We start from the raw sequence: 24,759 nt of genomic DNA on the forward strand, positions 1-24,759 counted from the left end.
GGTCACAAAGAGCCCCCAGCAGCAGGCTTGCTGTTACATCCAAACTAAATAAGAATTAATAATATGGAGATAAATCAAATTCGAAACAGAACATAATCTGCGTCATTACAGTATATTAAAATGTGCAGTACCTGTTATACTCTCAGACCTTGATGAAACACTCTATAAACTCAGCGTTTCATTTCACGCAGGAATGCTGTGTAAAAATGAACTGGATCCACAGAACATTGCTGACTACAAATCAAATCAGAGTTTATTTATCAAATACACGACAGTACAGCAAACGGCGGGAGACGCGATCAATGAAATGAGCTTCCCTGAGAGCTTCCTATAGTAAATGATGGAAATAATATGTAAAAGAGACGCGGTAATAGTAAAATAGTAACACTAACAGGTTGCTTGTGGGTGGAAACTTGTTTGTTTGTTGATGCTCTGGTTCCTTGTCCTCGATGCCAGGAATTAAAAGAGTTTGTGGTTGGGATGGCTGGGATCCTAGAGGATGTTGACTTTCTCGTGGCATCTACTTGTGCAGGTACGCTGCATGTCAGGCAGGTTACAGCCGCCTCCCTCTGTTCCGACTGCACCACTCTCCTGGAGGTTCCCTGGTTGTGGGCCGTGCAGCTTCGGTACCCTGTGGTGATGCAGCCAGTTAGGCTGCTTTCTATGCTGCGCCTGTAGACAGAAATATGAGGGTTATTGTCTTGTATTTTCTGGGAGAGGAAGTGGATCATTACAGGGGGATTATGTCACTGTCCTGCCACGTCTGCCATGTCACAAGTTTTCTGCTGACACTCTCCTCTTGGCCTACAATGGCTCCCGAATTTTAAGACATGATATAAACATTACAGAGATTTTGTAAATAACCTGTGTTGTAAAATATGTTCGGGATGCCTTCCTTATATTAATATATCAGGTACTGCTTGGCCTGTCAAAAGATAAAAGCTGGTAATGATAGACAGCTTTCTTGCATCTGTATTCGAGCTGTGAAAACAGTTACATTTGTCTGGCTTTTGACTATCAGTGGTACTGAAAGTTAGGGTTCAGTGGGCTGATTAGACATGATTATTGTGGAGGGTGTGGGGTCGGTTTGGCAAATAGAGCTCATTATGAATGATGCTGTAGCAAACCGATGTGGGTTGTGCATTCTGCGTGAAGCCAATGGCATTCTATGTCCTGTTTACCGCTAGAGGTTCCTTGTGCTCTGCTAACAGGCCATGCCTTCTTGGACCCTGTCTAGGATTAGTTATATTTCACCTCCAGTTCACAGAAAGTTCAAGGGCTGGAATTAACTCTGTGTCAAGCACGCCTAGTCAGATTACTTAATATTCCATGACTCCACCATGCACCATGAGATATGATGTAGCGTTTATTGGATAAATGCGAATGTAAAGGGAGCACATGAGGCAGAAAGGATGTTATGAATTAGAGCTGTAGTTACACATTCGTCCAATTTTACATAATGATGGCACAAAATATCAGCTAAGTATCACGCTACGAAAATGATGACTCCGGAGCAGCCGTAAGACACAAACAAAGGGGGTTTTATTCAGGATAACGGACATGAACAGTGAGACAAAACAGGACCACGGGGGTTCAAGATGGGAAGGATAGTGGAAGGTAGGGAACAGGAGACGTCTGGAATGATGTCAGTGATTGGACTGGGGATGACAAGAGAAACAGGTACTTAAATACAAAGACTAAGGAGGGGCAACAAGCATCAGGTGGTGCCCATTTGGGCCACGTGAGGGCGGAGACAGGGGGGGCCAAGCAGAGGTGGCGAGCAGGACGTGACATTAAGGAGGCTTATCTGAACTTAAGACAGAGCACAGAGCTGAAACATCCTGGAAAGGATTGGCCCGACGATTCAGCTGGGACCGTGCACCATGCAAGACACCTCACCGTGACGCTGGCGGTCGATTTGCAGGCCAGCAGCAGCCCCCATATATTTGTATTGTGTTAAAGTGCTGTGTGCAGCCATTCAGAGACATTCCTTTCGCCTCCCGTCGTGCGATACACGCGGTTACCGAGTCCTTCAAACACAGCTGCTGTAACTCTGCTGTCTCGTCGTGTTAATGTGGGAAGGCTTTTCCCAAAGGTTTTTCCAGCAAAGAATTTATTCACTCGATAGAGCAAGTAATAAGTACACTAATAAATATGTGTTGCATATTAAAGACGATTATGCCTATAACAAATTAAGTTTTCTTCTCCTTGATGTACAGACCCATCGATCCTTTTGAGAGCTGCATACTGGTGTGACTCTGATCTCATGATCGCCGGCTTCAGACTGGCTCTTTTCCTTAGTGTCTGTTCGGCATCCGGCTGCTTTCCTGACCCTCGGTGACGGTTCATACCTTCCCCATGAGGAGAAGTACAGGAACATGCTGTGACGAGCTGCAGCCTCTGTGCTACCGGATATGAATCCTCTTATGATGGATGAAGGATGGAGACGTGACTGAAGATATGGAGGATAGACGAGTGAACAAGCACCTTTCTTTACAGCCCAAAGAAACTTCATCATAAATTAAGTGAAGCTCAGCAATGTCAGTCCTGAAAGGCCGAGTGAATGCCTGATGTGAGATGGAGGTGGTGCGAGAACATTCCAATGTGGGGGGAGCCCTAAAGCGGACACCCAAGATCCCAATGGACAGATCCGTTCCTGCACTCCATTGAAAAGGCTGAGACAGCATGATCCCATCCCACAAGACCTTGGTGTTGTTTTTGCGCAATTTAAAACTGAAGCTGAAATTCATATAAGTAAAAAAAATGTTGCTCTGCATTCCTGTTTTAACTCAAGTTCCCCAAATTCCTGCACTTTACGGGTTAATTCCTAAGAAAATTCTAAGAAAAAGATTGTGTGCATTCATCAGAATTGTAATTTTGCTGTGTGTTATTTTCCAGTGCCCAATGCTGCTGTGGCACAAAGACTCCCATGCACATGTTTAAGGTGTCCTTAAAAACAGCTGTTGTTTTTTGACAAGTAACCTTACTAAGCATAGCAATAAACAATGCGTTCTTTGTTGGTCGTTTTAGCTTTGTCAGAAAATAATGCGTCCTCCAAATGTGTAAGTTATTAAGGAAAATGAAAGGTGAGACTAGAAAAAAACCCAGAAACACGGAGGTGCGAGGAAACAGCCCCGATACAGAGGCAGGACTGGCCAAATGAAAATCACACATAGCGCTGTTATGTAATTATTGGGAGGGACCGAGGATGCCTGAGAGCAGATAATGTCAATCTCCTGGTTTGAAGGAATCCACTGAAATGCTTAATTTTAAAAAAAGGCTTATGTGCTTGCAATTTTGGCATTAAGATCGCTAGTTCCTTTTTGACGGGGGCAGGTATGAATGAACATGTTTCAAAGCCATCTGGGCTTTAAGGCCACAGTGGACTCCAGCCATGTATTTGGGATCTGTCAAAAATCAGCTGTACACCTGTGGATTAAATTAATCTTTGGAAAGTTGGTGCTGTGTCCTCGGACTTCTGAATGTTCCTATAAATCAGTATTGATATGATGATATGAAGTCTGGAGGCAGCACAGTGACACGGTGGTTAGCATGGTTGCCTCACACCTCTAGAACCTTGGTTTGAGTCTCTTCCAGGATTCCATGTGTGTGGAGTTTGCATGTTCTCCTAGTGCTCTTGTGGGGTACCCCCTGGGTACTCCAGTCTTCCCCCACAGTTCAAAAACATGCTGAGGTGAATCGGAGTTACCAAACTGCCCATAGGTGTGCACGTGTGAGTGCATCCAGTGAGGTGTTGGTGCCCCATCATGGGTTGTTTCCTGCCCCGTTCTTCCAGGATAGGCTCTGGATCCCCTGTAACCCTGATTAGAACCAGCAAGTTGAAGTAGCAACAAAAAATGGATTGATACAAAGTCACACTTCTTTTCAGTTAATTGCTTTTGTTGAAGGAATTTTTTAAGATTTCTTTCTTTATTCACTGAAAAAAATGCAACAACGGCTGTTGAAGTTCTGTGTTAAATCTATGCGGACGCTGTAGGACGGCTTGGCTGGGACAGCCTCTGGAACAGTCAGAGTCCTCAAACTGAAACACCTCCCACACCCCCCCCACCTGGCCAGTCAAAGCCTTCAGTTCTGAGCACTGCCAGATGTTCCCCGAGTACTTACAGCTGTTCTGCATCATCCACAGATTGGCAGCACGGCAGCTGGGCGTGTTTGACCAACCATACTACACAGTGCAGAAGCTGTGAGGGCTGCCCAGGGCTACTCGTCGTCACAGCTTACACATACAGTCGGGGATGAAGTGCCAGGCATCCTCTGCCTGCATGTGCACATATCACACTAACGCTGGAATTCAATGCTGGTTTACACCCTAGCTGAAGCCATTCTGTGAACTTTTTTTTTAAAAAAAAAAAACATTTAGAGATGTGGATGTTCATAAAACAAACTGAACTGTGTTCCAGCTGAATCTGTCTTATTTTGTTATTTTATTATTTATTTTATTAACTTTTTTTTTGGAATCTGAATTTGTGTGACAAATTCAGTAAACCTGACTGCTACGAAAATGGAGGATAGTTTATGTTTGAAGCAGGAAGTTGCTGTCACACGTAGGGTGAGTACGACGGGAACGGAAGCGCAGGAGTCCAGGAATCAGGGGTAAACGCGGGGTTTATTAAAGGGATCACACGATCGGGAGCACAGGGCAACATTAGCAGGGGTGAGACGTTAATGACGAGACTCTGGAAAACATACTTGTACATGGACTTAAATGCACAGGACTAATGAAACAACAAGAAACATCTGGTAAACACAGGGATTCCACATGAGGTGGATGTGGGGGCGTGGCACACAGGAGGAGCAGCACGACCGGCATCCAAGCACACAACACCATGCTTATCTATGTGCGTGGCTGACAAACCCAAACATGCATGAATCATCATCACTTGTCCCCATCCTGTGCCTCATTGCCAAAGAGGGATTTAGCTGTTTGTAAACACAGATTACTCTATTATGTTAGCTAAGAGCTACAGTGTATAACAACTATTTGTTTTGCACGTTTCTTTTAGTCGGACACATAAACACATAAATCTGTTGCATAATTAACTTGAATGCTTTTAGATATGAGAAGACAGAAAATAGATTTACTATTACCTTCCAGCTGAAAAACATTTGATGACCTCTTTATTTTTTGATCGTGACAGTTTTAGTGGAAGGAAAGTATCATTCATTGTATGTAATTATCCAGCTGTTTTATGTCCTTTATAATGAACAAAACAGCATCTTTGGCACAGAAGTAGACAATGGATGTGCATTTATGTAGTAACATCTAACCTTTATCAACACATTAACTTCACAAATTTAGCCCTAGGAATAATTTTGGAATGTGTATTTTGAAATGTGTTTTTTCATTGACGATATAACATAAATATTCCTTAATATTTAGAACATAGAAGAGCTCTGCAGCTTGTGACTTTAATAAAATCTGTGTTGTGGGGATGCTTGTCAGTTGGATGAGAGGAATAAGAGTAAAATAAATTAAATAAATAAATAAATAAATAAACATTACAGAAACTGGGGGCGGCATGGTGGTGGAGTGGTTAGCACTGTTGCCTCACACCTCTGGGACTGGGGTTCGAGTCTCCGCCCAGGTCACATGTGTGTGGAGTTTGCATGTTCTCCCCATGTCATTGTGGGGTTTTCTCCGGGTACTCCGGTTTCCCCCCGCAGTCCAAAAACATACTGAGGCTAATCGGACTTGCTAAATTGCCCATAGAGTGAATAGTGTGTGAGTGTGCCCTGCAATGGGCTGGCCCCCCATCCTGGGTTGTTCTCATGCCCATTGCTTCCAGGATAGGCTCCGGACCCCCCACGACCCTGTAGGATAACCGGTTTGGAAAATGGATGGATGGACGGATGGATTACAGAAACTGAAGACAGCAGCAAAAATTAAACACAATGTGAGGAGACTGAGCCAGAGTCTGATGTCAGATTTTTAAGTTTAATTTTGGCATATGACCTACCGGCTTTTGTACTTTTGTATTTTAAGGGTACAGGGATTTGCTCACATACAATAAAACCTCTTGATACCTTTAAAGTTGTAATCAACAGAGATTATGACAAAAAACATGCAGTAAAGCTGCCTGTTAAAATACAATATTGCTATACAATATATAAATAATGCTAAAATAATCATGGTGAAACAGAGGCAGTTAAATACAGTATAAACTTAAGCTCATAAATCGAATGTAACTGGAAAATGTGCTTCTTAAGTCTGAGAAGGAGGAAGTAATTTTTTTGGGTCCATCAGCAGCCTGTGCTACAATGCTTGCTGTAGTACTTCGGTTATGAGTTAACCTCATCCTAGTAATGTCAGGGTCAGCACCCGTCTGTCTAAGTCTTTCGTGTCTCCTCCCCGCTTGGCCAGCAGGTGTCGCTGGTCATCCTGTCCTCCCTGTTTTTGTATTTCGTCCCCTAGTGTTTCATTTATTAGTTTTTCTAGTTGCTGTGATCTCGTGGTTTATTTTCGGCTTTGGTTTTTTGCTTTGCCTTGGTTCTGTTTCACCTGCCTTTGTTATTTTCCATGTTTAGATTCTGTTTCCTTGTGTTTCTGTCAGTTTTTTAGGTTCCCTGTTTGATCTCCCAGTTCCTTGAGTTAATTATAGTTCCACCTGTTGCCTGTTCTTGTGCCGGTCCTTGTGTGTTTCCTGATTGCTCGTTGTCCTGCACCCTCCCCGATTGGCTAATTGTCTCATGTCTCACTCCTGCTGCATCTTTACATGGTTCAGTTTCTGTATTTAAGTTGCTGCCTTAGTTCAGTTGTCTAGTGGGTTATTGTTGTATGTCATTTGCATCACTTGAGGTTCATCACTTGAGGTGCATCAGGCGTCCCTGTTACCCTGTGTTGTGTTATTTGTACTTCATCTGCCTATCCCTTGTTGTCCTGACCCTTAGTAGTTAGTCTTAGTATTTGCTTTTTAACCCCTCATTGTGCATTGTTTTGCAGTGTTCCCCATGTTGTCAGTTTCTGTTAATAAACCCCGTTTGTCTTGTGAGCCGCAAGTGGATCGTCCACCTTCCTGTTCCCTGCCAGCATGATGCCCCGTCCTTGTGATAGAAACCCACAAGTCCCTGTCAAGTAAATCTGAACACCATCCACCCCCAGCAGAGGTTAGCCTGGTTATGGGACTGCAGCGTGATTCGGAGCAGGCTGGATTCATACTCATATTTCCAGAGGACACCCTGTAACAAATAATTCTAGACATTTTCTCACGTTTAACAACAGGCCAGATGTCAGCTTGTCTGAAAGTCATGTTTTGCTTCATAATCCCTGTTTTGTAAGCTTGCCTTCCTTTTCATTTCAAAGTCTCTGCCAAGCCCTGTAACATAGTGTCTCCTTCCAGAACTTCCCTGGCTTAAAACAATTCCATCAATCACTAAAATCCTAATGGATCCCCTAAGATACAAATGTGGTAACCAGTGTAAACAAAGCACATACATTCATGATGAGTGCTGAATCCGAACAAGCAGCTCAGGTACAAGCAAATAAGGCACAATAACAGGAGAATGGTGTTTGGTTATCGATGGGGCAGTGGTGGCCTATTGGTTAGGGAAGCATGCTTGTGATTGGGAGGTTGCTGGTTTGAATCCCCAACCAGCGAAGCACCTCCTCCAAGCACTACTCCCAGGGTGCTAAGTAATCGCTGCCCACTGTGATCACATATGAGTTAAATGCAGAGGATGTATTTCATTGTGCTGTGTCAATAATGACAATTAATTGCTTTTGGAGTCATCAAGGCTGGATGATGGAACAATAACTACTGAAACCCCCTTATTTACAGGGCTGGACTGGCCGTCTGGACAAAAGTTATTGTTTGCGACAAATATACTGTATCAGTCCATCATATCATGCATTCCTTTAGTCTTCTACACATTTAGCAAGGAGTGGAAAAAGTTCCGTGTGCTAAATTTCACCTCCCTGTGCAAACACCACATGTATCCTCAGCGAGCTGCCATGCACTTAGCGTGCCAGACACACCCAAATACAGACAAAGACTGAACGTGCTTAATATGTCAGCCGCAGCTTTTCTCTTGTTATACTTCCTGCGACGGGGTTGCCGTCAGCCGTGGGAGGAAAGGCATTCTCAATAAAGGCAGAGAAGCAGCGACTCAGAACTGCTGCATATGACCATATCCTCCAGGACAATCCTGCAAAATCTCACTCTCGCTCAGGCAAAAACATCACTGCATATTTAACCATGGCTACAAACTCTGGGACAGCAGAAACAAACCTGATACTGAGCTGAAGATAAAGAAAAAACAGTCTGCATTAAAACGTTTAATCACTTTAAGCACTGGGGTGAATAAAAAAAAAAGAACTTCTGTAATTCGGTGAAAATAAATCTATTAAAAAGTTGACATAACTTTGTAGCTGTTTGCATTCTTTCCTAATCAAAAGTCTGCTCAGTAATACAATAAAGAATTAAAGTACTAACAAGAGCCAATAAATCTTTTAAGTGCATTTTATATTAGTAATATTTGATACAAACGATGCCTATAATGTTATTTTAAAGCTATTATGTTGATACCTAATTTGACCCCAACAAAAGAGAATATTGTGCAATGACTCCCATTTTCCTACTTACAAATAAAAACTAAGCACATGATGTCACAACCGTTGGGATGAATGACTCGTGGGCATGCATGGTGGACAAACAAAAGGAGTTTTATTGAACTCGGAGAACAAAGACTGGAAATAAACTGGATCACCGGGGATCAAAAGGAGAGGATTAGCTACAGGCAACAAGTTGGTAACGTTAATGACCAGACTAGCAATAGCGATACGAACGGGTGCCGAAATGCATGGACTAACGAGGGGAAACAAGCATCAGGTGCAGGTTCATCAGGCCATGTGAGGGAGAGGACAAAAGGGTCAAACAGATGTGGCAAGCAGGAAGTGACACATGAAAGTAATATTAGACTGAAAATGATTAAAATCAGTTTTCATTACCTTGGAGTAGAGAATGTACTGCTTATTAAATAATACAATTTGCTTTCATTAGAATAGACGTGTACAATGTTCAACAAGCTATATTCCATATTAGCATTTCAGTAACCATAACCAAGGTACTTGATTAGAACACCTCACATTATAACATCATAGCATTATAACTTGCCAAATGAATAGGGGCTTATATAATCTATGTGTTAAACGAAACTGAGCTCTTAAAATGTTACAGAAGATGGAAGACGATGGAAGTCCTGACTTTTTTTTGTCCAAAGTTATATACATGTAAAGCAAACTGTACATTTTATGATAGGCCACTGTTAATAATGATAATAACAAAAACAACATAGCAACTGCTTGACATGCACTTTTGAAATAATGTATTTTTGTTATGAACTATGCTGAATGTATATTTTTCCTAAACAATCACCATGTTTACTTTTGTACAGTCATAGGAAACACGGCACATTAGCCATCTTTACCAGACAAATGGTGCCTGATCCACGCCACCTGTGGGATCCACCTGGAAAACCTCTCAGATGTTTCCTGGGACACATGAAACAGAATAAATATCGGCATCATTTAAATAGGCCTACTGCTCATTTAAACGATTCATTATGCAAGCCCCAGTCTGATCAGTTTTTTTCGAGTCTCCGCCTGGGTCACATGTGTGCGGAGTTTGCATGTTCTCCCCATGTCGTCGTGGGGTTTCCTCCGGGTACTCCGGTTTCCCCCCACAGTCCAAAAACATGCTGAGGCTAATTGGAGTTGCTAAATTGCCCATAGGTGTGCATGTGTGAATGAATGGTGTGTGAGTGTGCCCTGCGATGGGCTGGCCCCCCATCCTGGGTTGTTCCCTGCCTCATGCCCATTGCTTCCGGGATAGGTTCCGGACCCCCCACGACCCAGAAGGATAAGCAGTTTGGAAAGTGGATGGATGGACGGATGGATGGATGGATGGATGGGTTTTTTACGGGTTACAAGTGGATTTTATGTGCTTTTACAACAATCAATAGAATAAAAGGGAAAATTCATGTTGTTAATATTGTTGGATTCAACATATGTTATTTATTTCAGATGTAATTTATTGAAAAAGTATTACAATTTCGAAGTGTCTTTTAAAGTGCTTATGTTTCCTTAGTTTAAGTCAATCAAATTTGAGCCAACAGGAAAAGTCAAAAGCATCACCTTAGGTGTAACAATCAAAAAAAAAACTGCATGAAGTGACACCAGGTCATTACACACACGCACGCACACGCACACGCACGCACACACACGCACACACATGCACAAAACGAAGTGCTTCTAATAAGCAGCAGGACACAAGTACACAAAGTAGAAGAGATTAGGAGAATAAAACAGAACGTTTAAAACGCTTCATGCCAACCCAGTTTTAAGAGTTACAGTATAATAACGGAGTACAAAGCCTAAGTATTATAAATGTCTTCCCGTCCTTTGGAATTTATAGTCATCTAACACTCTCTGAAAGCATATTCACATACGCTTCATTACAGCAAAAGGTTTACAAATATTACTCCTTTAAGAAAATAAGGACTTCTGGAAGCTGTATATAGCTTTAAGGCACATTGTAAAGGCACACATCCGAAGTAAAAGTAAAACTGTTAGAGTATAGAACATGAAAAAGAATTAAAATTGTAATGTATCCTGGCTGCATCGACAAATTCTATGCAGGTAAACACAGTAGTAATAATCTTTCAAAAAGATAAAAATTCAGATAATAACAATGTTCTAAAAACATGTGTTTGATGTTGTAGAACAAAACAGCTATACATCCACTATAGAGGATAGTCTGATAGACTGGTATAGAAAATAAGCTTATAATTTCAATCGCTTTGTATAAAAGGCACGTGTGTCTATACCTCAACTGCCCGACTCATCACGAGAATCCAGCAATAATCATTTAAACCCATTTCCAAAGTCGCTTGAACTCATGTGTTCATTTATGCGCAGCTGGCCATCAATGGATACGAAGGAGCCGTCTGGCCGTTGCTTGAAAATGCCCCTCAGAGTATCCAGCTCACGGCTGAGATGTTCCACCTTCTTTCGGAGTCTCTCGTTGTCCACCGCCAGCTCCAACACCTTCTGCTGCGTCTCCGCGTTGCGCATCTTCGCCTTGTCCCTGCTCTTCCTGACAGCCACGTTGTTCCGCTCTCTCCTTAAGCGGTACTCGCTGCTGTTTTTGTCAACGTGCTTCTTGGATCTGCCCCGCTCGCTTGTCTTCACCGGTCCCTGCTGCAGGTGGGGGCTGGGTACCGGTGTCGGAGGGGGTGTCGGGTGGCCAGGGTGGATGTGCATAGACGTCTGTGCGCAATGCGCGATCTGGTACTGAAGATGCGTAATGTGCTGCGCAGGATGGCGGTGAAGGGAATTGGTGAAAACGGGGGAAACTGATGACTGACAAAGATCATCATCTTCCCCTGGTTCCCGTTTTATCGCCACGGGCCGTTTCCCTCTGACGGAATAGTTCTCATAAATTGGTTCAGAATTAGAGGCATCTGTGTAGTTCGCCATGCAGCCGTACAGTTGCTGGTTGACCCTGGGCTCACTGCTGTTGACATGCGGGTATCCATAATCAGCGCCTGCCAGTTTGACTTTCTCCGGTTTGTTATTGTTGTGCAGAAGATCTTCCAGAAATTCGTCGTTCAGTTGCGCAGGATCGATGTATGCGCTGATATCAACCGAGCTTTCGTTTTCAGAAATCTCACTCAGGTCTCCGATGGTGTTAGTTTCTTTGTAGCAGAATGAACTTTGCTGTGGAAAGCAAGTCATAAGGGGTCGTTGCGCGACCTCGTACAAATTCGGCTGCTCCATGAAGTATCTAAAGCGCGCAAGACATGGCGAGGAGCTCCGGGAATCCAGCTTGATCGCTATGGAGGGATGAAAAAAGCAACACTCGCAAATGTTCCCAATACACTTTATGACAGACAACCCATATTCTGACCTAAAGAGTTGCAAAACCTGTAGTTGGAGTTCAACGAGATACCAAGAAGTAATTAGCCAATTTCACTCCTAGAGCTCGCCGTTGACTGCCTATATATATAGGGAGTGACGGCTTGCGCGTCATGTTTTCTGGGTCCTAACGCTCACTTACCTTGAATTTGAGTACCACATTATAAATGTATTATGTATTTAGGTTAACAATCAATAAAGACGACAAAATATCTAACATGGAAGTTTAAAATGCCAATACACGTTTACCGATGTATTTACTGACTATGCTTGACAGTTAGTATGCTCCTGAAAGCCATAATTCTGAATCATAGTTCTCAGTTTCATCATCATTTCTCAGTTTCTCATTGTCACTGACTGGTTATTTTTCTTTAGAAAGCCGATACTTCCTCATGTCAGAGACACTAGTATGTAAAGTTCACTGGCAAGAGAAAACACTCGCATGTACATGCAACTTCTTCAGATCTCAAGACACAGTACAATTTCAAACAAAATAGTCACACAGCACTGTATAACACAAAAACAGCGAAATGGCAATATAAGAATAACAAAATTTTGGACCCCATGAAAGCCTATCACATTGGGCCCCCAACCCAGACCAATACAATTATGTTCCAATTTTTTTTAGTGCCTCTGTCACTCAGGGGCCCATGGAATTATCCTAACTTTCTCCCCCTTTACAGTACCCCTGACTGTGGGAACCGAAAACACATCACTGGAGTTTATGGAGTATATTTATAAATCATTTTCAAAGCTTAGTTAACAGTTTTCCATGTGGTGACCAACACGTTGATCACATACATATATAGTTTTGGGTGTAAAATTATTACACTGGGAAGTCACATAATCTATTTTGACCAATAAGACTAAAGTAACTGAAAATTGTGTCAAATGATGACGATTGTACAAAACCATTTGCATATATGTACTAAAACATTTGGAAATTTGTGCGAATCGATGAGAAATGGTTTGCAGAAGTGACACTATGGTGTGGGGATTACAGCTGTTGTTTTGTAAATGCTAATAGTCATTTGAGAAACGTGGCAAAGCGATCGAGAAAACTGCAAATAAAACTGTTGCCATTTTGTTCTAGTTCATTAAAAATTCCCCTCCATTGGTGAGTAAAGATTCATCTGAAATCAATTACAGTTTTTGTGCTTGAAGAGTCCAAATGTTGCTAAATGAAGTTGATAACCATGTTATTATTGCCATCTACAACAAAGGAGTAGGAGAGAGGTTGATATAAGGGGGGAGGACAAAACATCATCATATAAAGGCAAAAGTGGAACCACGTTGTCTCGCTTCATTGTATACATGTATGTAGCTGAGATAAACTTTACTTTGACTTTTTTACATTTGTTTTTTATTGTTTTGTAATGTCTTTCTTCAAATTCATATTTGCATGTTATATGGAGGGGAAGCATGGTGGTGCAGTGGTTAGCACTGTAAGGGGCGGCATGGTGGTGCAGTGGTTAGCACTGTTGCCTCACACCTCTGGGACCCGGGTTTGAGTCTCCGCCTGGGTCACATGTGTGTGGAGTTTGCATGTTGCATGTATCCCATGTCGTCGTGGGGTTTCCTCCGGGTACTCCGGTTTCCCCCCACAGTCCAAAAAACATGCTGAGGCTAGTTGGAAGTACTAAATTGCCCATAGGTGTGCATGTGTGAGTGAATGGTGTGTGAGTGTGCCCTGCGATGGGCTGGCCCCACATCCTGGGTTGTTCCCTGCCTCGTGCCCATTGCTTCCGGGATAGGCTCCGGACACCCCGCGACCCAGTAGGATAAGCGGTTTGGAAAATGGATGGATGGATGGATGGATGTTATATGGACGAATGTGAAGAATTCAGCACATCACCAGCAACTTTGAACCTTTTTTCTTCATGTTAAAATGTTCATAATTCAAACGCATTCTTTAGAATATCCTACCTGTCTGTTGTACTTCCATTGACTTTCTTCTTAAGAACAATAAATAATGCAATCATAAAAAAAGAATACAAACTCATTAATAACATTGGAAAATAAAGTTTTAATTTTATCTGAGGTGGTGTGTACAGTATGTACTACGTGATGGTCGAGTCATCATGGCTACAGATGTTCTTGACAATTCATTCATCTATAGATGCGTTTCAGCAGATAGAGTTTAGTTTAACAGGAAGACCTTCTGGCTCTTAAAGGAGCCTGTGAAGAAGAACAGTAGCAGATATGGGGTGCATAGTAGCTGGTTTAAGATACATAATTCTGCCAGGAAACTTCAGCAGCTGGGGAGGAGAAATAATGGCAGAAGGTCTCCCATATAGCAAAGTATAAATCCAGACCAAAGTTTTGTTTCAACCAACCAGTTGAGTAGAAAGAGTCACAGTCACCAAGTGCTCAGCCTTGACCTGGATTTATGCTTACTGGATATGAACTTTCCATCTCTGTAATGGATTACTTTGGTGAATAACTTCTCCAACACTGTAAAAGGTCATATCATGAATAAACCTAACTGCTTTAAAAAGTTTGTCTGTAAATTACATATTCATACTCATCAGGAAGATACGTTACAAAAGTTTGAGTTATAAAACTTAAGTAGTAATTAAAGATTGGATAAAATATCGTATCGAACTTCATGTAAGTTTATACAAATATAACATTTATGACTGCTACAAATCCATGAGGCTCGGGGCAGCCTGGAAGTGGTGCATCTGGGAGAGCTGCCTTGTCTTCAGCCAGGTGTTTTCCAAATGCATAGGCAGCAAGTCTCCCTCCATCACTACTCCATCCAAAAGCTCCCAGATCTATTGCCCTGAAAGGATATTTCATATCCACCAGAGCCAACAGTATGATAGAGAAGGTGCCCCTGTAATAGTAAAACAGAGAGCCAGAGCTTGATGGTGCCTGGATTACAATATGTTTCCCATCTAATGTCCTGACACAGTTGGGAAGATTCCATTTCTCTTCGAATCCCGGGGCAATCTCCCTCCAATCAGCAGCTTTTGGCAGAATGTCATCCACAAGGCTCTCCCAGATTGCCTTGGCCACATCTGATACAGTATTTGCTGCAGTGGTTATGCTATGTGGTGGTATAGGAGTCTCTAGTCGTCATCCTCCAGATTATGGAACCAACTCTTCCCATCAGACAGTAAAACTGCTCAGTGCGGAACCTGAAACTAGAGGCAGTGATATTGTGCCTCCTTGATTAAAGCTGTTCTCTGAACTTGCGAATTTTGTGTACTCACACTTATTTTTTGCTGCTTCTTCTCTTAAAAATGAAAGCTAGTACTCTCTTTTTGGAACGGGAGCCAGTCATCATTGTTTACATCCACTACGAAGTGATGAAATGTATTTTTGTCGCGTACCTGTTCTGCGCGGACCTTTGTGACTGCTGCCTAGTGAATATGGGCGCTTAAGAGTTATATTGGGAGGAGGGTGTGGTTGATGTTGGGGGGCTGGGGGGTCAGAAGGAATGGTGAAGAAGGTAGGCAGGCAAGGAGAGGAGGAGGGGGACAGCAGACACTTTGTTCTTCAAATATGAAGTAACATTGGGGGCGGCCATGCATCTGGGGGGCAGTAGATGGGTCAGCAGACTAGGCCTCTGTGCTTATGGTCACTGGTTTGAGGCCAGACTCAGAGAATAGTCACGTGTCTGTGGGCCCTTGAGTTATATCCTTAACCATCACCATGGGCATCAAAAGGTCATCTTGTCTCAAAACAGAAACAGTTTATCTTAAATTTGAAAGGCCATTTTTTTACAGTGCATGTATATGCAGGGAGCGATGCATCGTTCTAACAAACTATCTCAGCAGACCTATCTCAGTAAGTCAAACATACAGACTTTTTTTTTATCTGTTTGTTATAAAATGATGGCTTGTATATATTGGGATATTTTTCGCAAATTCATGAACGCATCAAATTCACCGTCCTTTAATTTAGTCTCTTTTGGCGCCTGATTTCTCAAAAATATTTCTTGAAAATATTGTTGAGCATAAAGTCAGTTTTTCAGCCTCTAGCTATTTCTAGCGTGTGTTTTTCTTTTGAACAGGTGACTAATGCATAGGATGGTCGCCCCAGGGTTGCTGTATTAGATTTTAATATTATAAGATTCACAGGCTTACACTTTCAACACCCGCACTAGCCGATTTCCTTATCGCTGAAGCTACCCTAAGTATAAAACACTTTAGCATTTTCGGAGGAGGACGCAAGAGGAATCGTTGACCTATTAGGTACAGGAAACTGGACGTAGTGCTCACTCATTGGTTGACCAAACTGTCTATCATGTGGGGATTGCGTCATCCTTCCTGCTTTAGTCTCTGTACATTGTAAACACGATTTCGCAACAGCCGGGACGCCACGATGGAGGCTGAGGCAGCGAACTTCCGTTTTTAAACTACGATGGACCATTTTAGGGAGCTACACCTCTAAGGTAACTGACGTACTTTTTAGTTGTGTATCTTTACAGCACATGTACAGTTAGCCTTTTGTCGGATTGTTGCTTAGGCTCTAGCAGCAATAGTGCTGCCCGGCCGCTGTAACCCTAACCCGTCTCACCGCCTCCGGTTCGCTCTCCGTTTGTCCCCTTTCATTACTTCTTAATCATCGCATAAACGATTATTGGAACATTACAGCCAGGTTAACCAGGCGGGTCTGATTTTGAGAGGTCATTGGGCGTCGCCACATGGCCAGCACAAAAAAAAAACGGAAGCGATCCGATCAGGTCGTTTTAGATGAAAACGTTCGTTTGGACGTAAATGGAGACATCGCAGGCAAATAAAATAATGTGGATTTGATAGATGATAGAGGTGAATTTGTACAGACGCATATTATGTTTTGCAGATTGGCGAGGGGGGCAGAGCTGCACTATGATGCAACCGGAGGCAACAGGAGCGAGCAGCTGTACTTATGGCAGGAGAGACCAATATATATTACTATAAATTAGAGGAACGCACAGCCGTTTATACACTGATATAAACCTCCCGATACAGCCAAAACAGGCGTACTATATATTGATGTATAGCAGCGGATAGCACAGCCGTTTATACACTGCTATGAACCTCGTGATACGGCAAAAGACCAGGCATAGAATCTGTAGTTGAATCGCAACTGAGTGCGCAGCCATTTATACATTAGTGAAGATCTCGGGATGCAGCCTGAATAGGTGTAGCATATATTACTGTACAGCACTGTACTGTACACTGATGTAAATTCAGGGATCCAGCAAAAACAGGCGTAATAAAGGCACTAGTGTCATCGTATAAGAGAAGTAGGATCACAGGCCTTAATCAGCCTGCAGATTGCAAAATGAATTCATATACCATACAAAGGTGAAAGTGAAACTTGGGGGCAGAGCAGACGGTCAGCCTTTTATCCAATGCATCTGGAGAAGTTTTTGGGGTTCAGGGTTTTGCTCAAGGGTCCAAAAATGCTCAGATGGTCAGTTTGGAGACCACAGGGTAATCGTTTCAAAGTGAAACCAAAATGAGGCCAACATTTGTCTATATCTGCTTTTGTTTCTCAACCAGCAGGGGCCTGTTTTTGTAGGAAATTGATCTCCAACAACAGACTGTAGAATCTGTGTGGCGAGATACCAGAAAGGAAGATTTTTGGAACAAATGAGCAAACCGTCGCAGCTAAAGCCCAACACCGAACAGAAGATAGTGAGCGTCATCCAGAGCCAGGTTAAAGGCAGCGGCTTGCAGCAGGTACCCCAGCTGGTGCCCGTCAGTCAGGGAGGAGGAGGGAAAGCCGTGACCCCGAGCAAGATGAAGAAGACCATAGCGGACAAAGAGAGCGACGAGTACCGGCAGCGGCGCGAGCGCAACAACCTGGCCGTGAAGAAGAGCCGCATGCGCAGCAAGCAGAAGGCGCAGGACACGCAGCAGCGCGTCAACGAGCTGAAGGAGGAGAACGAGCGTCTGGAGGCCAAGATCAAGCTGCTCAGCAAGGAGCTGAGTGTCTTGAAGGACCTGTTCCTGGAGCACGCTCACAACCTGGCCGACAACGTGCACCCCCAGAGTGCGGATGTAGCCGGCGCTGCGCAGAACAACAGCAACAGCGTCAACAAGATCAGCGGAGGCCAGCAGTGAAGATCACGCTCCGTCCCGCTCCCGTCTGCCCGGGATTGTGAATTCTTACTGACTTCTGAACTATCCTGCTTTGAGTACTGAAGTGTATTTTCTCGAGGTTTTTCATGCCATGTAAAACAACTGAATGCCCCTTAAACATTCTCCTTGCAAAAATTAAGTTCGTTAGTACTAATGTTAATTGTTTTGTATTATGGTAGGTAGTCATGAAGTACTAAGGTTTTGCAAGTTAAAACACAACCTTTCATTTAAACAACGCTGCGGTTGTTTTGTGTTATGGTTGACTGTAGTGAGGTATCAAGATCGTGCAAGAAATACTCTATGTATATGTAATAGAAATTATATAAATTTTTAAATACAAGTGTTTTTCTCAGCATTTATTTTTAATGTTATCTGAGTGTGAATTTGTGGGCGTCATTGAGCATGGTTTTTTGTCTGGTGTTTGTGGTTTTGTGTAAGTTTTTTATTTCTAGAAACAGTTTTAGTTTCATTTGCATTTCCATCACAAAATTTCAAAATCCCTTCTCTTGTTGATTGTGAATGCATTAACCATGGTTGCATTTATATAAAGAAAAACTATTTTCTAACCTTACATTTTAAGAATCTTTTCATTACACAGTTTAAGCAGACTGACAATCCAGCTGTCATTTTTGTATTTGATTCTAAGAATGATAATCGTTTCAGGATCGCATCATTCTGTGCTGAAGTTACCAGACGTTCTCTGACAGACTTCTCAGAGAGTGTATTTTGAGGAAAAATAAACAAGCTGTTTTCTTGATCATCTAGCTGCGGTTCAACGCGTAGTAAATTGTGGCATCTGTAATACCTTATCACAGTAAAGCAGTTGCAGTCATGATAAGACTGGATAAGCATACTTCTAATCTCAGCTCTGCATGTTTAATTTCTCTAAACTGTCTTGGGCAAGACCACAAATCCTACCTAGAAAAGAAGTTTGTTGGGTTGAGGGGCAGATTGATCTTGGGCAGGATGAATATTTGTCTTAGTTCTTCACATGCTTTGTTTTACGTTGTAAATACACAGACTCCCATGGTTGGTCCATGCCAGCCTGTGTATAACACCCTGTTTTAAACCTTTCCTGCATACTTAAAAAATTATCTTACACAGTCTTTTGAAATCTACTTGCTTATGCCAAATGGTGCAATTCTGGAGAATCTATCCAGTTGTTGTACTGCTTCTTTGCCTATTGGCCATTTTTAATTGCCAGAGATTATGCTACATTAAGAAATTGAGAATATTTGCATGGAAGAATGCAGATGGTTAAAAATGTTGTACATCTTTTTATGTCTGTGTCCCATAAAATGAAATTAATTATGCAAGTAAATTAATAGAGTTTACAAATGGCAGAAAATTAATTATGACAAGTTTTGTATAGGAAATGCTTCTTATTTGACCTTTTGCTTAAGTACGAATGTTGCTGGGCAGCATTTCTCAGTCAGTGACGCTTTTTCTACCAGACTGGAGTTTGGTACTTTACTAATTCAAATAAAAGCATCATCAAAGCTACGTGAATCTCTTTCCTTTCTCCTCAATATAAGCTCCATAAAATCTACAGACAGCTGCACGAAGCAATACACACATTCAGCATCAAAGCAGAAAGTCACAGAGAGTGACAGCGTGGTCCAGGGAGGGGCAGTAACACAGAGAGTGACAGAATGGTCCAGGGAGGGGCAGTGACACAGAGAATGATAGCGTGGTCCAGGGAGAGGCAGTGACACAGAGAATGATAGCGTGGTTCAAGGAGGGGCAGTGACACAGAGAGTGACAGCATAGTACAGGGAGGGGCAGTAACACAGAGAATGACAGAATGGTCCAGGGAGGGGCAGTGACACAGACAATGACAGAATGGTCCAGGGAGGGGCAGTGACACAGAGAATGATAGCGTGGTTCAAGGAGGGGCAGTAACACAGAATGTTAGCATAGTCCAGGGAGGGGCAGTGACACAGAGAATGACAGCGTGGTCCAGGGAGGGGCAGTATCACAGAGAATGTTAGCGTGGTCCAGGGAGGGGCAGTAACACAGAAAATGACAGAATGGTCCAGGGAGGGGCAGTGACACAGAGAATGATAGCGTGGTTCAAGGAGGGGCAGTAACACAGAGAATGTTAGCATAGTCCAGGGAGGGGCAGTGACACAGAGAATGACAGCGTGGTCCAGGGAGGGGCAGTATCACAGAGAATGTTAGCGTGGTCCAGGGAGGGGCAGTAACACAGAGAGTGACAGAATGGTCCAGGGAGGGGCAGTAACACAGAGAATGACAGCGTGGTCCAGGGAGGGGCAGTATCACAGAGAATGTTAGCATAGTCCAGGGAGGGGCAGTGACACAGAGAATGACAGTGTGGTCCAGGGAGGGGCAGTATCACAGAGAATGACAGCATAGTCCAGGGAGGGGCAGTGACACAGAGAATGATAGCGTGGTCCTGGGAGGGGCAGTGACACAGAGAATGACAGCGTGTTCCAGGGAGGGGCAGTATCACAGAGAATGACAGCATAGTCCAGGGAGGGGCAGTAACACAGAGAATGACAGCGTGTTCCAGGGAGGGGCAGTGACACAGAGAATGATAGCGTGGTCCAGGGAGGGGCAGTGACACAGAGAATGACAGCGTGGTCCAGGGAGGGGCAGTATCACAGAGAATGACAGCGTGGTCCAGGGAGGGGCAGTGACACAGAGAATGACAGCATAGTCCAGGGAGGGGCAGTGACACAGAGAATGATAGCGTGGTCCAGGGAGGGGCAGTGACACAGAGAATGACAGCGTGGTCCAGGGAGGGGCAGTGACACAGAGAATGACAGCGTGGTCCAGGGAGGGGCAGTATCACAGAGAATGACAGCATAGTCCAAGGAGGGGCAGTACCACAGCGAGTACCACACCCACCCCCAGCATATTATAAACGCTCTATACAGATGCTACACACAGCACATAATATGAAACTGTGACACAACACAACAACAACACAATAAACGCTGACTACACACAGCTATCTACATTATTTACATGACTGGCTCCGGTCCAGCATGCTGCGCTGTCCAATGGGCGTTACAGTATCATCCACAGAACACATTTATTACGTCTGGCAGCCCTGGGAGCTGCAAAAGCAAGGGATGGGGTCAATTCAGGACACATGCGTTTATTTTACACAAGGCCTTAGTGCATCCTGAAGATAATCTCGATTATCTCAGCCTTAATATGTTAACAGAAACACTGCTCTAAAGCGAAGTACTAGCCAGGGAGAGGGTCTGCTCTGCATTAGCGGGCAGGGTCTTTTGGCACATGTCCTGCATGGTTATAACTGTACTATGTCTTCATCACTGGAGTCCAGAAAATTTTCAGTATGTCCAGGGACCCGATGTGAGCAATACAAGCATCAGTGTAATCATCCGTGTTCCTGTGTTTCTTATGTCCAGCAGAACTGGAAGTATCTTTCAGCTAAGCCTAACCCTAACACCTTCATTTAAGTGGGCACCATAGTTCAGTACATACGGTTTAGGCATGAACATGCATGCAAATGTCCTTAAGCTTTGAGTAAGTGAAGCTTAAAACATTTCAGCTGTTCAGCTGTTTCTGCCAGCAAATATCCGTTACAGATGTTTATATTAATTTTTGAAACGATCTATTTCAAAAAAGTCAAAGTGTGTGTGATTTGCAAGTAAGTCAGATGTACTATTCGAAAGCCAACATGAAATGAAGAATAAAATGGTAATATACAGTAATGATTAAAGAAGCATGATTGGTAGCAGTCAGCACATGAATTTATAGGGTGAGTGATTGTGCTTTTGTCCAGACAGTATACAGTCGCTGCTGTGTGTCAAGTTACTATTTGAATATTTCTTCATAATTTTCTACTAGTTATTTTTATATATTTTGTACTTCGAATGAACCTCCGGGGCCTGTCAGAGCTTTCAGTTCATTCACTGCCTGGTTTGACAGTTCGGTCTCAACTAAAAATGATGTTGAAATATCTTTCTATGACTTCTTGTGAGTTAGTGATGTAATGGCCGGGAACAAATACCCAGCAGGAGGATGACAACAGCCAAGTAGAAACATGATTACTGTAGCGTGACCGAGCTGACTTTAAAGTTCCAAATCGGAACACTAGCGTGTATGCGTGTGCGTGTGCATGTTAACACGCCCATGCAGAGTAGCCACCCCCATATAAATAATGCTTTTTCTCGTCATTATCAGAGAGGGTTCAATGCAAAGAAAAAACATTCACACATAATAAAATATATATACAGTGCCTCTGCATCATTTTTTTTCAATTCATTTCAGTTGTATTTGTATGGCTCATTTTCACAACATTACATTGTCTCTAAGTTATCCCGCCCAAAGCCCCCAGAGAGCAAGCCAGAGGCAACAATGGCAAGGAACGACTCCATAGGAAGAAACCTTCACTAAATGCTTTTTTAATTGAATTTTATACTTTGTTAGGTTCCTTTAAACATCTCTTAGTTAAAAGTGCATAAACATTTACTACTGCTTTATACACAAACCCAGTGCATTTTCTGTGTTTTATAAGGTCCATACTGGGTGTTAAAGCAATATTATATGCATTGAGTTTTCTGTACAAACCTGGTTTATTTTGCTTAAGTTACTGACTTGGATGTGGCCGTGAGCCATCTTTTGTACTTGAAAGTGGACAAGTGGTCATCAGTGTGACTCTCCTCTGTGAGTGATCAATAAATGCTTTCGCAACGAGGACATAAAGCTTCGTTATCGGTTGGTTAACGGTGGCTGTGGCTGATTAATGACGCATTTTCTCTTCAGCGTGGTTAATTTGTGAGATTCACAGTGCGGATTAACATCCTTCTCTCTGATTTTTTTTTCTCGGCAGGTGGAAATGCTAAGACTATGCTGACACTGCCTAGGAGTGTGTAATAGCTGTTACTGACAGCTGCACGAAGTAATAGACGGGGTTGCTTTTCTTTAGTGTGATGGGTGGTGTGATGTGTGTGTCGGCTGATCTATGCACACTTAAACTTAGCGTGGGTGTTAAAACTGGGACGTACACTTATATTACAGTTATTTCTCTGGACATGGGGTGGCATAGCCTGATATCAGGACTGTCTTGGTCCAAACAGGACGTTTTAGGGTCTAGTTCATGTGAGCAGTGCTGTTGCTACTGTCAAAACTGCAGGCCCTACCCTGACATGCATGTCGCCCTCTACTGAAAGAATATCGCTACTACAGCCCCCTAGATCTATGCTTGGAGTGAGATCTATATGTCTTTGAGTGAGGTCATGAGAAAATTGTTTACAGAATGAGACGATCAAGACTGTGTGAAAGGAAGTGGGTGTCAGATGCATAGGGTGAAAGATGTGAGTGCTGATAGGTGGTGATGTGTACACTGCTGAAACAGGGCTGATGTGCACAACTCAGACCGACTTCACTGACATTGCTGGGAAATATTGGCATGGTTCAATGATCACAATTGATCAAAGTGTTTGGTTTGTAGACAAATACAGAAAGTGACAAGATTTAGCTACAGTGAACACGGATTGTACTCCTTATGTCAGAAATACAGTATAAGCTCTTTGATATCACATTTCGAAGCAGATCTCCTACTGTAGCCTGCATGGTTGTATCTAATTGAGTTAATAAGAATTCGAGGTAGTGGCTAAAGCAGCTTTGAGTCTGTAGGACATATGGGCAATTCTAGGTTTTCTCGTTATTACATTAGCGGCTGAGCTTAGGGTAACGCACATTTCCTGCCATTTATAGGCTAAATTGAACCTTTGAGCCTAAAAAAAATAAAAATAAAAAAAAAACAGAAAGTTGTCAGTATAGATTAGTACAGTATGGATTCAAACCAGTGCAATACAAATTAATGAAATGAGCCAAAGCAATTAAGAAGACCTGTAACTGTTTTGTGTGAATTAGGGCCTTTTGCACCTTAACCACACTGTGTGTTATATGCATGAAACGTTCTGAGAAGTGCTGTTATAGTTAAACATTAAGTATGTTTTATGAAATGTGCCAAAACAATCGAGAAACTTCCATACGGGGAAACAAATATAGAAAATGTGATAAACAAACAGACAAACATTCCAGTAGGTTGCATCCTATCTAGAACTCACTGCAGTCACTGCAGTTTTTCTCGACAGCCGTCCCCCAGGGGGAGCTGCATTGTTCTGAAATGCAGTAACTATTTGTATTGAGGCGTCTGAACGAACAAACAAAACAATTCACCTCATCAATGGGATCTGACTTTTGCTCAAGGCACAACAGTCATTTATGGTGGTGCGATGTTGCAAATGTTTTACTCTTTCCCTAATAAAGGAAACATTTTTGCCAGAATGAATCCCATACGATATGACACTCAAAGTTCTTAAATAACTACCATTTTAAATAATAATCTGATTCAGGTTTTGGTGCAGTTTTTGTGCTGCATTACGTTTTTCCTTGATGCCTGTTACGGTACAATAGCGCCATCTCATGGTCTGTTATCAAAATTAAATTCAATTGCATTTTTTCCTCAGTCGCTTTGGTACGTTTCTCAGATCAGAATTGAAGTTTACAAAACATGCCCAACCTCCACATCGTTAAAGGAATGTCTTCTGGATTCTTTTGGACAAATTGAAAATGCTTTAGTACATTCATACAAATGATTATATACCTTCTGTGCTATTTCCTACATTATCAACTGTGTATGTCGTTGATCAAAATGTAATATACTGTTTCTCAGCTGAATAGTCTCACCCCACAAAACATCTAGGCATTAGTTCATTGTGTAAGTCATTGCATGCAAAATGG

At 42.6% G+C, this 24,759-nt stretch overlaps 2 protein-coding genes across 5 annotated transcripts; one reads left to right on the forward strand and one right to left on the reverse strand.

Annotated features, from left to right (window-relative positions):
• Positions 1 to 241: 241 nt before the first annotated feature.
• On the reverse strand, positions 242 to 11,977 carry LOC125706866 (CCAAT/enhancer-binding protein alpha-like). Of its 2 annotated transcripts, XR_007382085.1 has the most exons (2): positions 9,445 to 11,929; positions 242 to 672 (listed from the first exon to the last, which is right to left on the reverse strand). XR_007382085.1 is itself a non-coding variant. In XM_048973713.1 (1 exon), exon 1 carries the CDS (start codon positions 11,792 to 11,794, stop codon positions 10,880 to 10,882), a length of 915 nt encoding a protein of 304 aa, XP_048829670.1. In that variant the 5' UTR covers positions 11,795 to 11,977; the 3' UTR covers positions 8,663 to 10,879. The 2 variants fall into 2 exon arrangements, 1 of the variants encoding a protein (XP_048829670.1); XM_048973713.1 differs by lacking the exon at positions 242 to 672 and having other exon boundaries at positions 8,663 to 11,977.
• Positions 11,978 to 16,201: 4,224 nt separating this feature from the next.
• Positions 16,202 to 19,515, forward strand: LOC125706869 (CCAAT/enhancer-binding protein gamma-like). Of its 3 annotated transcripts, none has more exons than XM_048973715.1 (2): positions 16,202 to 16,334; positions 17,431 to 19,515. In XM_048973715.1, exon 2 carries the CDS (start codon positions 17,521 to 17,523, stop codon positions 17,992 to 17,994), a length of 474 nt encoding a protein of 157 aa, XP_048829672.1. In that variant the 5' UTR covers positions 16,202 to 16,334; positions 17,431 to 17,520; the 3' UTR covers positions 17,995 to 19,515. The 3 variants fall into 3 exon arrangements, with proteins under 3 accessions (XP_048829672.1, XP_048829673.1, XP_048829674.1); XM_048973716.1 differs by having other exon boundaries at positions 16,208 to 16,334; positions 17,434 to 19,515; XM_048973717.1 differs by having other exon boundaries at positions 16,208 to 16,334; positions 17,450 to 19,515.
• The last annotated feature ends 5,244 nt before the right edge of the window (positions 19,516 to 24,759 follow it).

Source organism: Brienomyrus brachyistius, chromosome 13, assembly GCF_023856365.1.
Source record: "Brienomyrus brachyistius isolate T26 chromosome 13, BBRACH_0.4, whole genome shotgun sequence".
NCBI classification, from domain to species: Eukaryota; Metazoa; Chordata; class Actinopteri; order Osteoglossiformes; family Mormyridae; genus Brienomyrus; species Brienomyrus brachyistius.

Excerpts from the sequence above, each read along its gene's own strand:
- LOC125706866 (XM_048973713.1), bottom strand. The coding sequence starts at position 11,794 with ATGGAGCAGCCGAATTTGTACGAGGTCGCGCAACGACCCCTTATGACT.
- LOC125706869 (XM_048973715.1), top strand. The coding sequence starts at position 17,521 with ATGAGCAAACCGTCGCAGCTAAAGCCCAACACCGAACAGAAGATAGTG.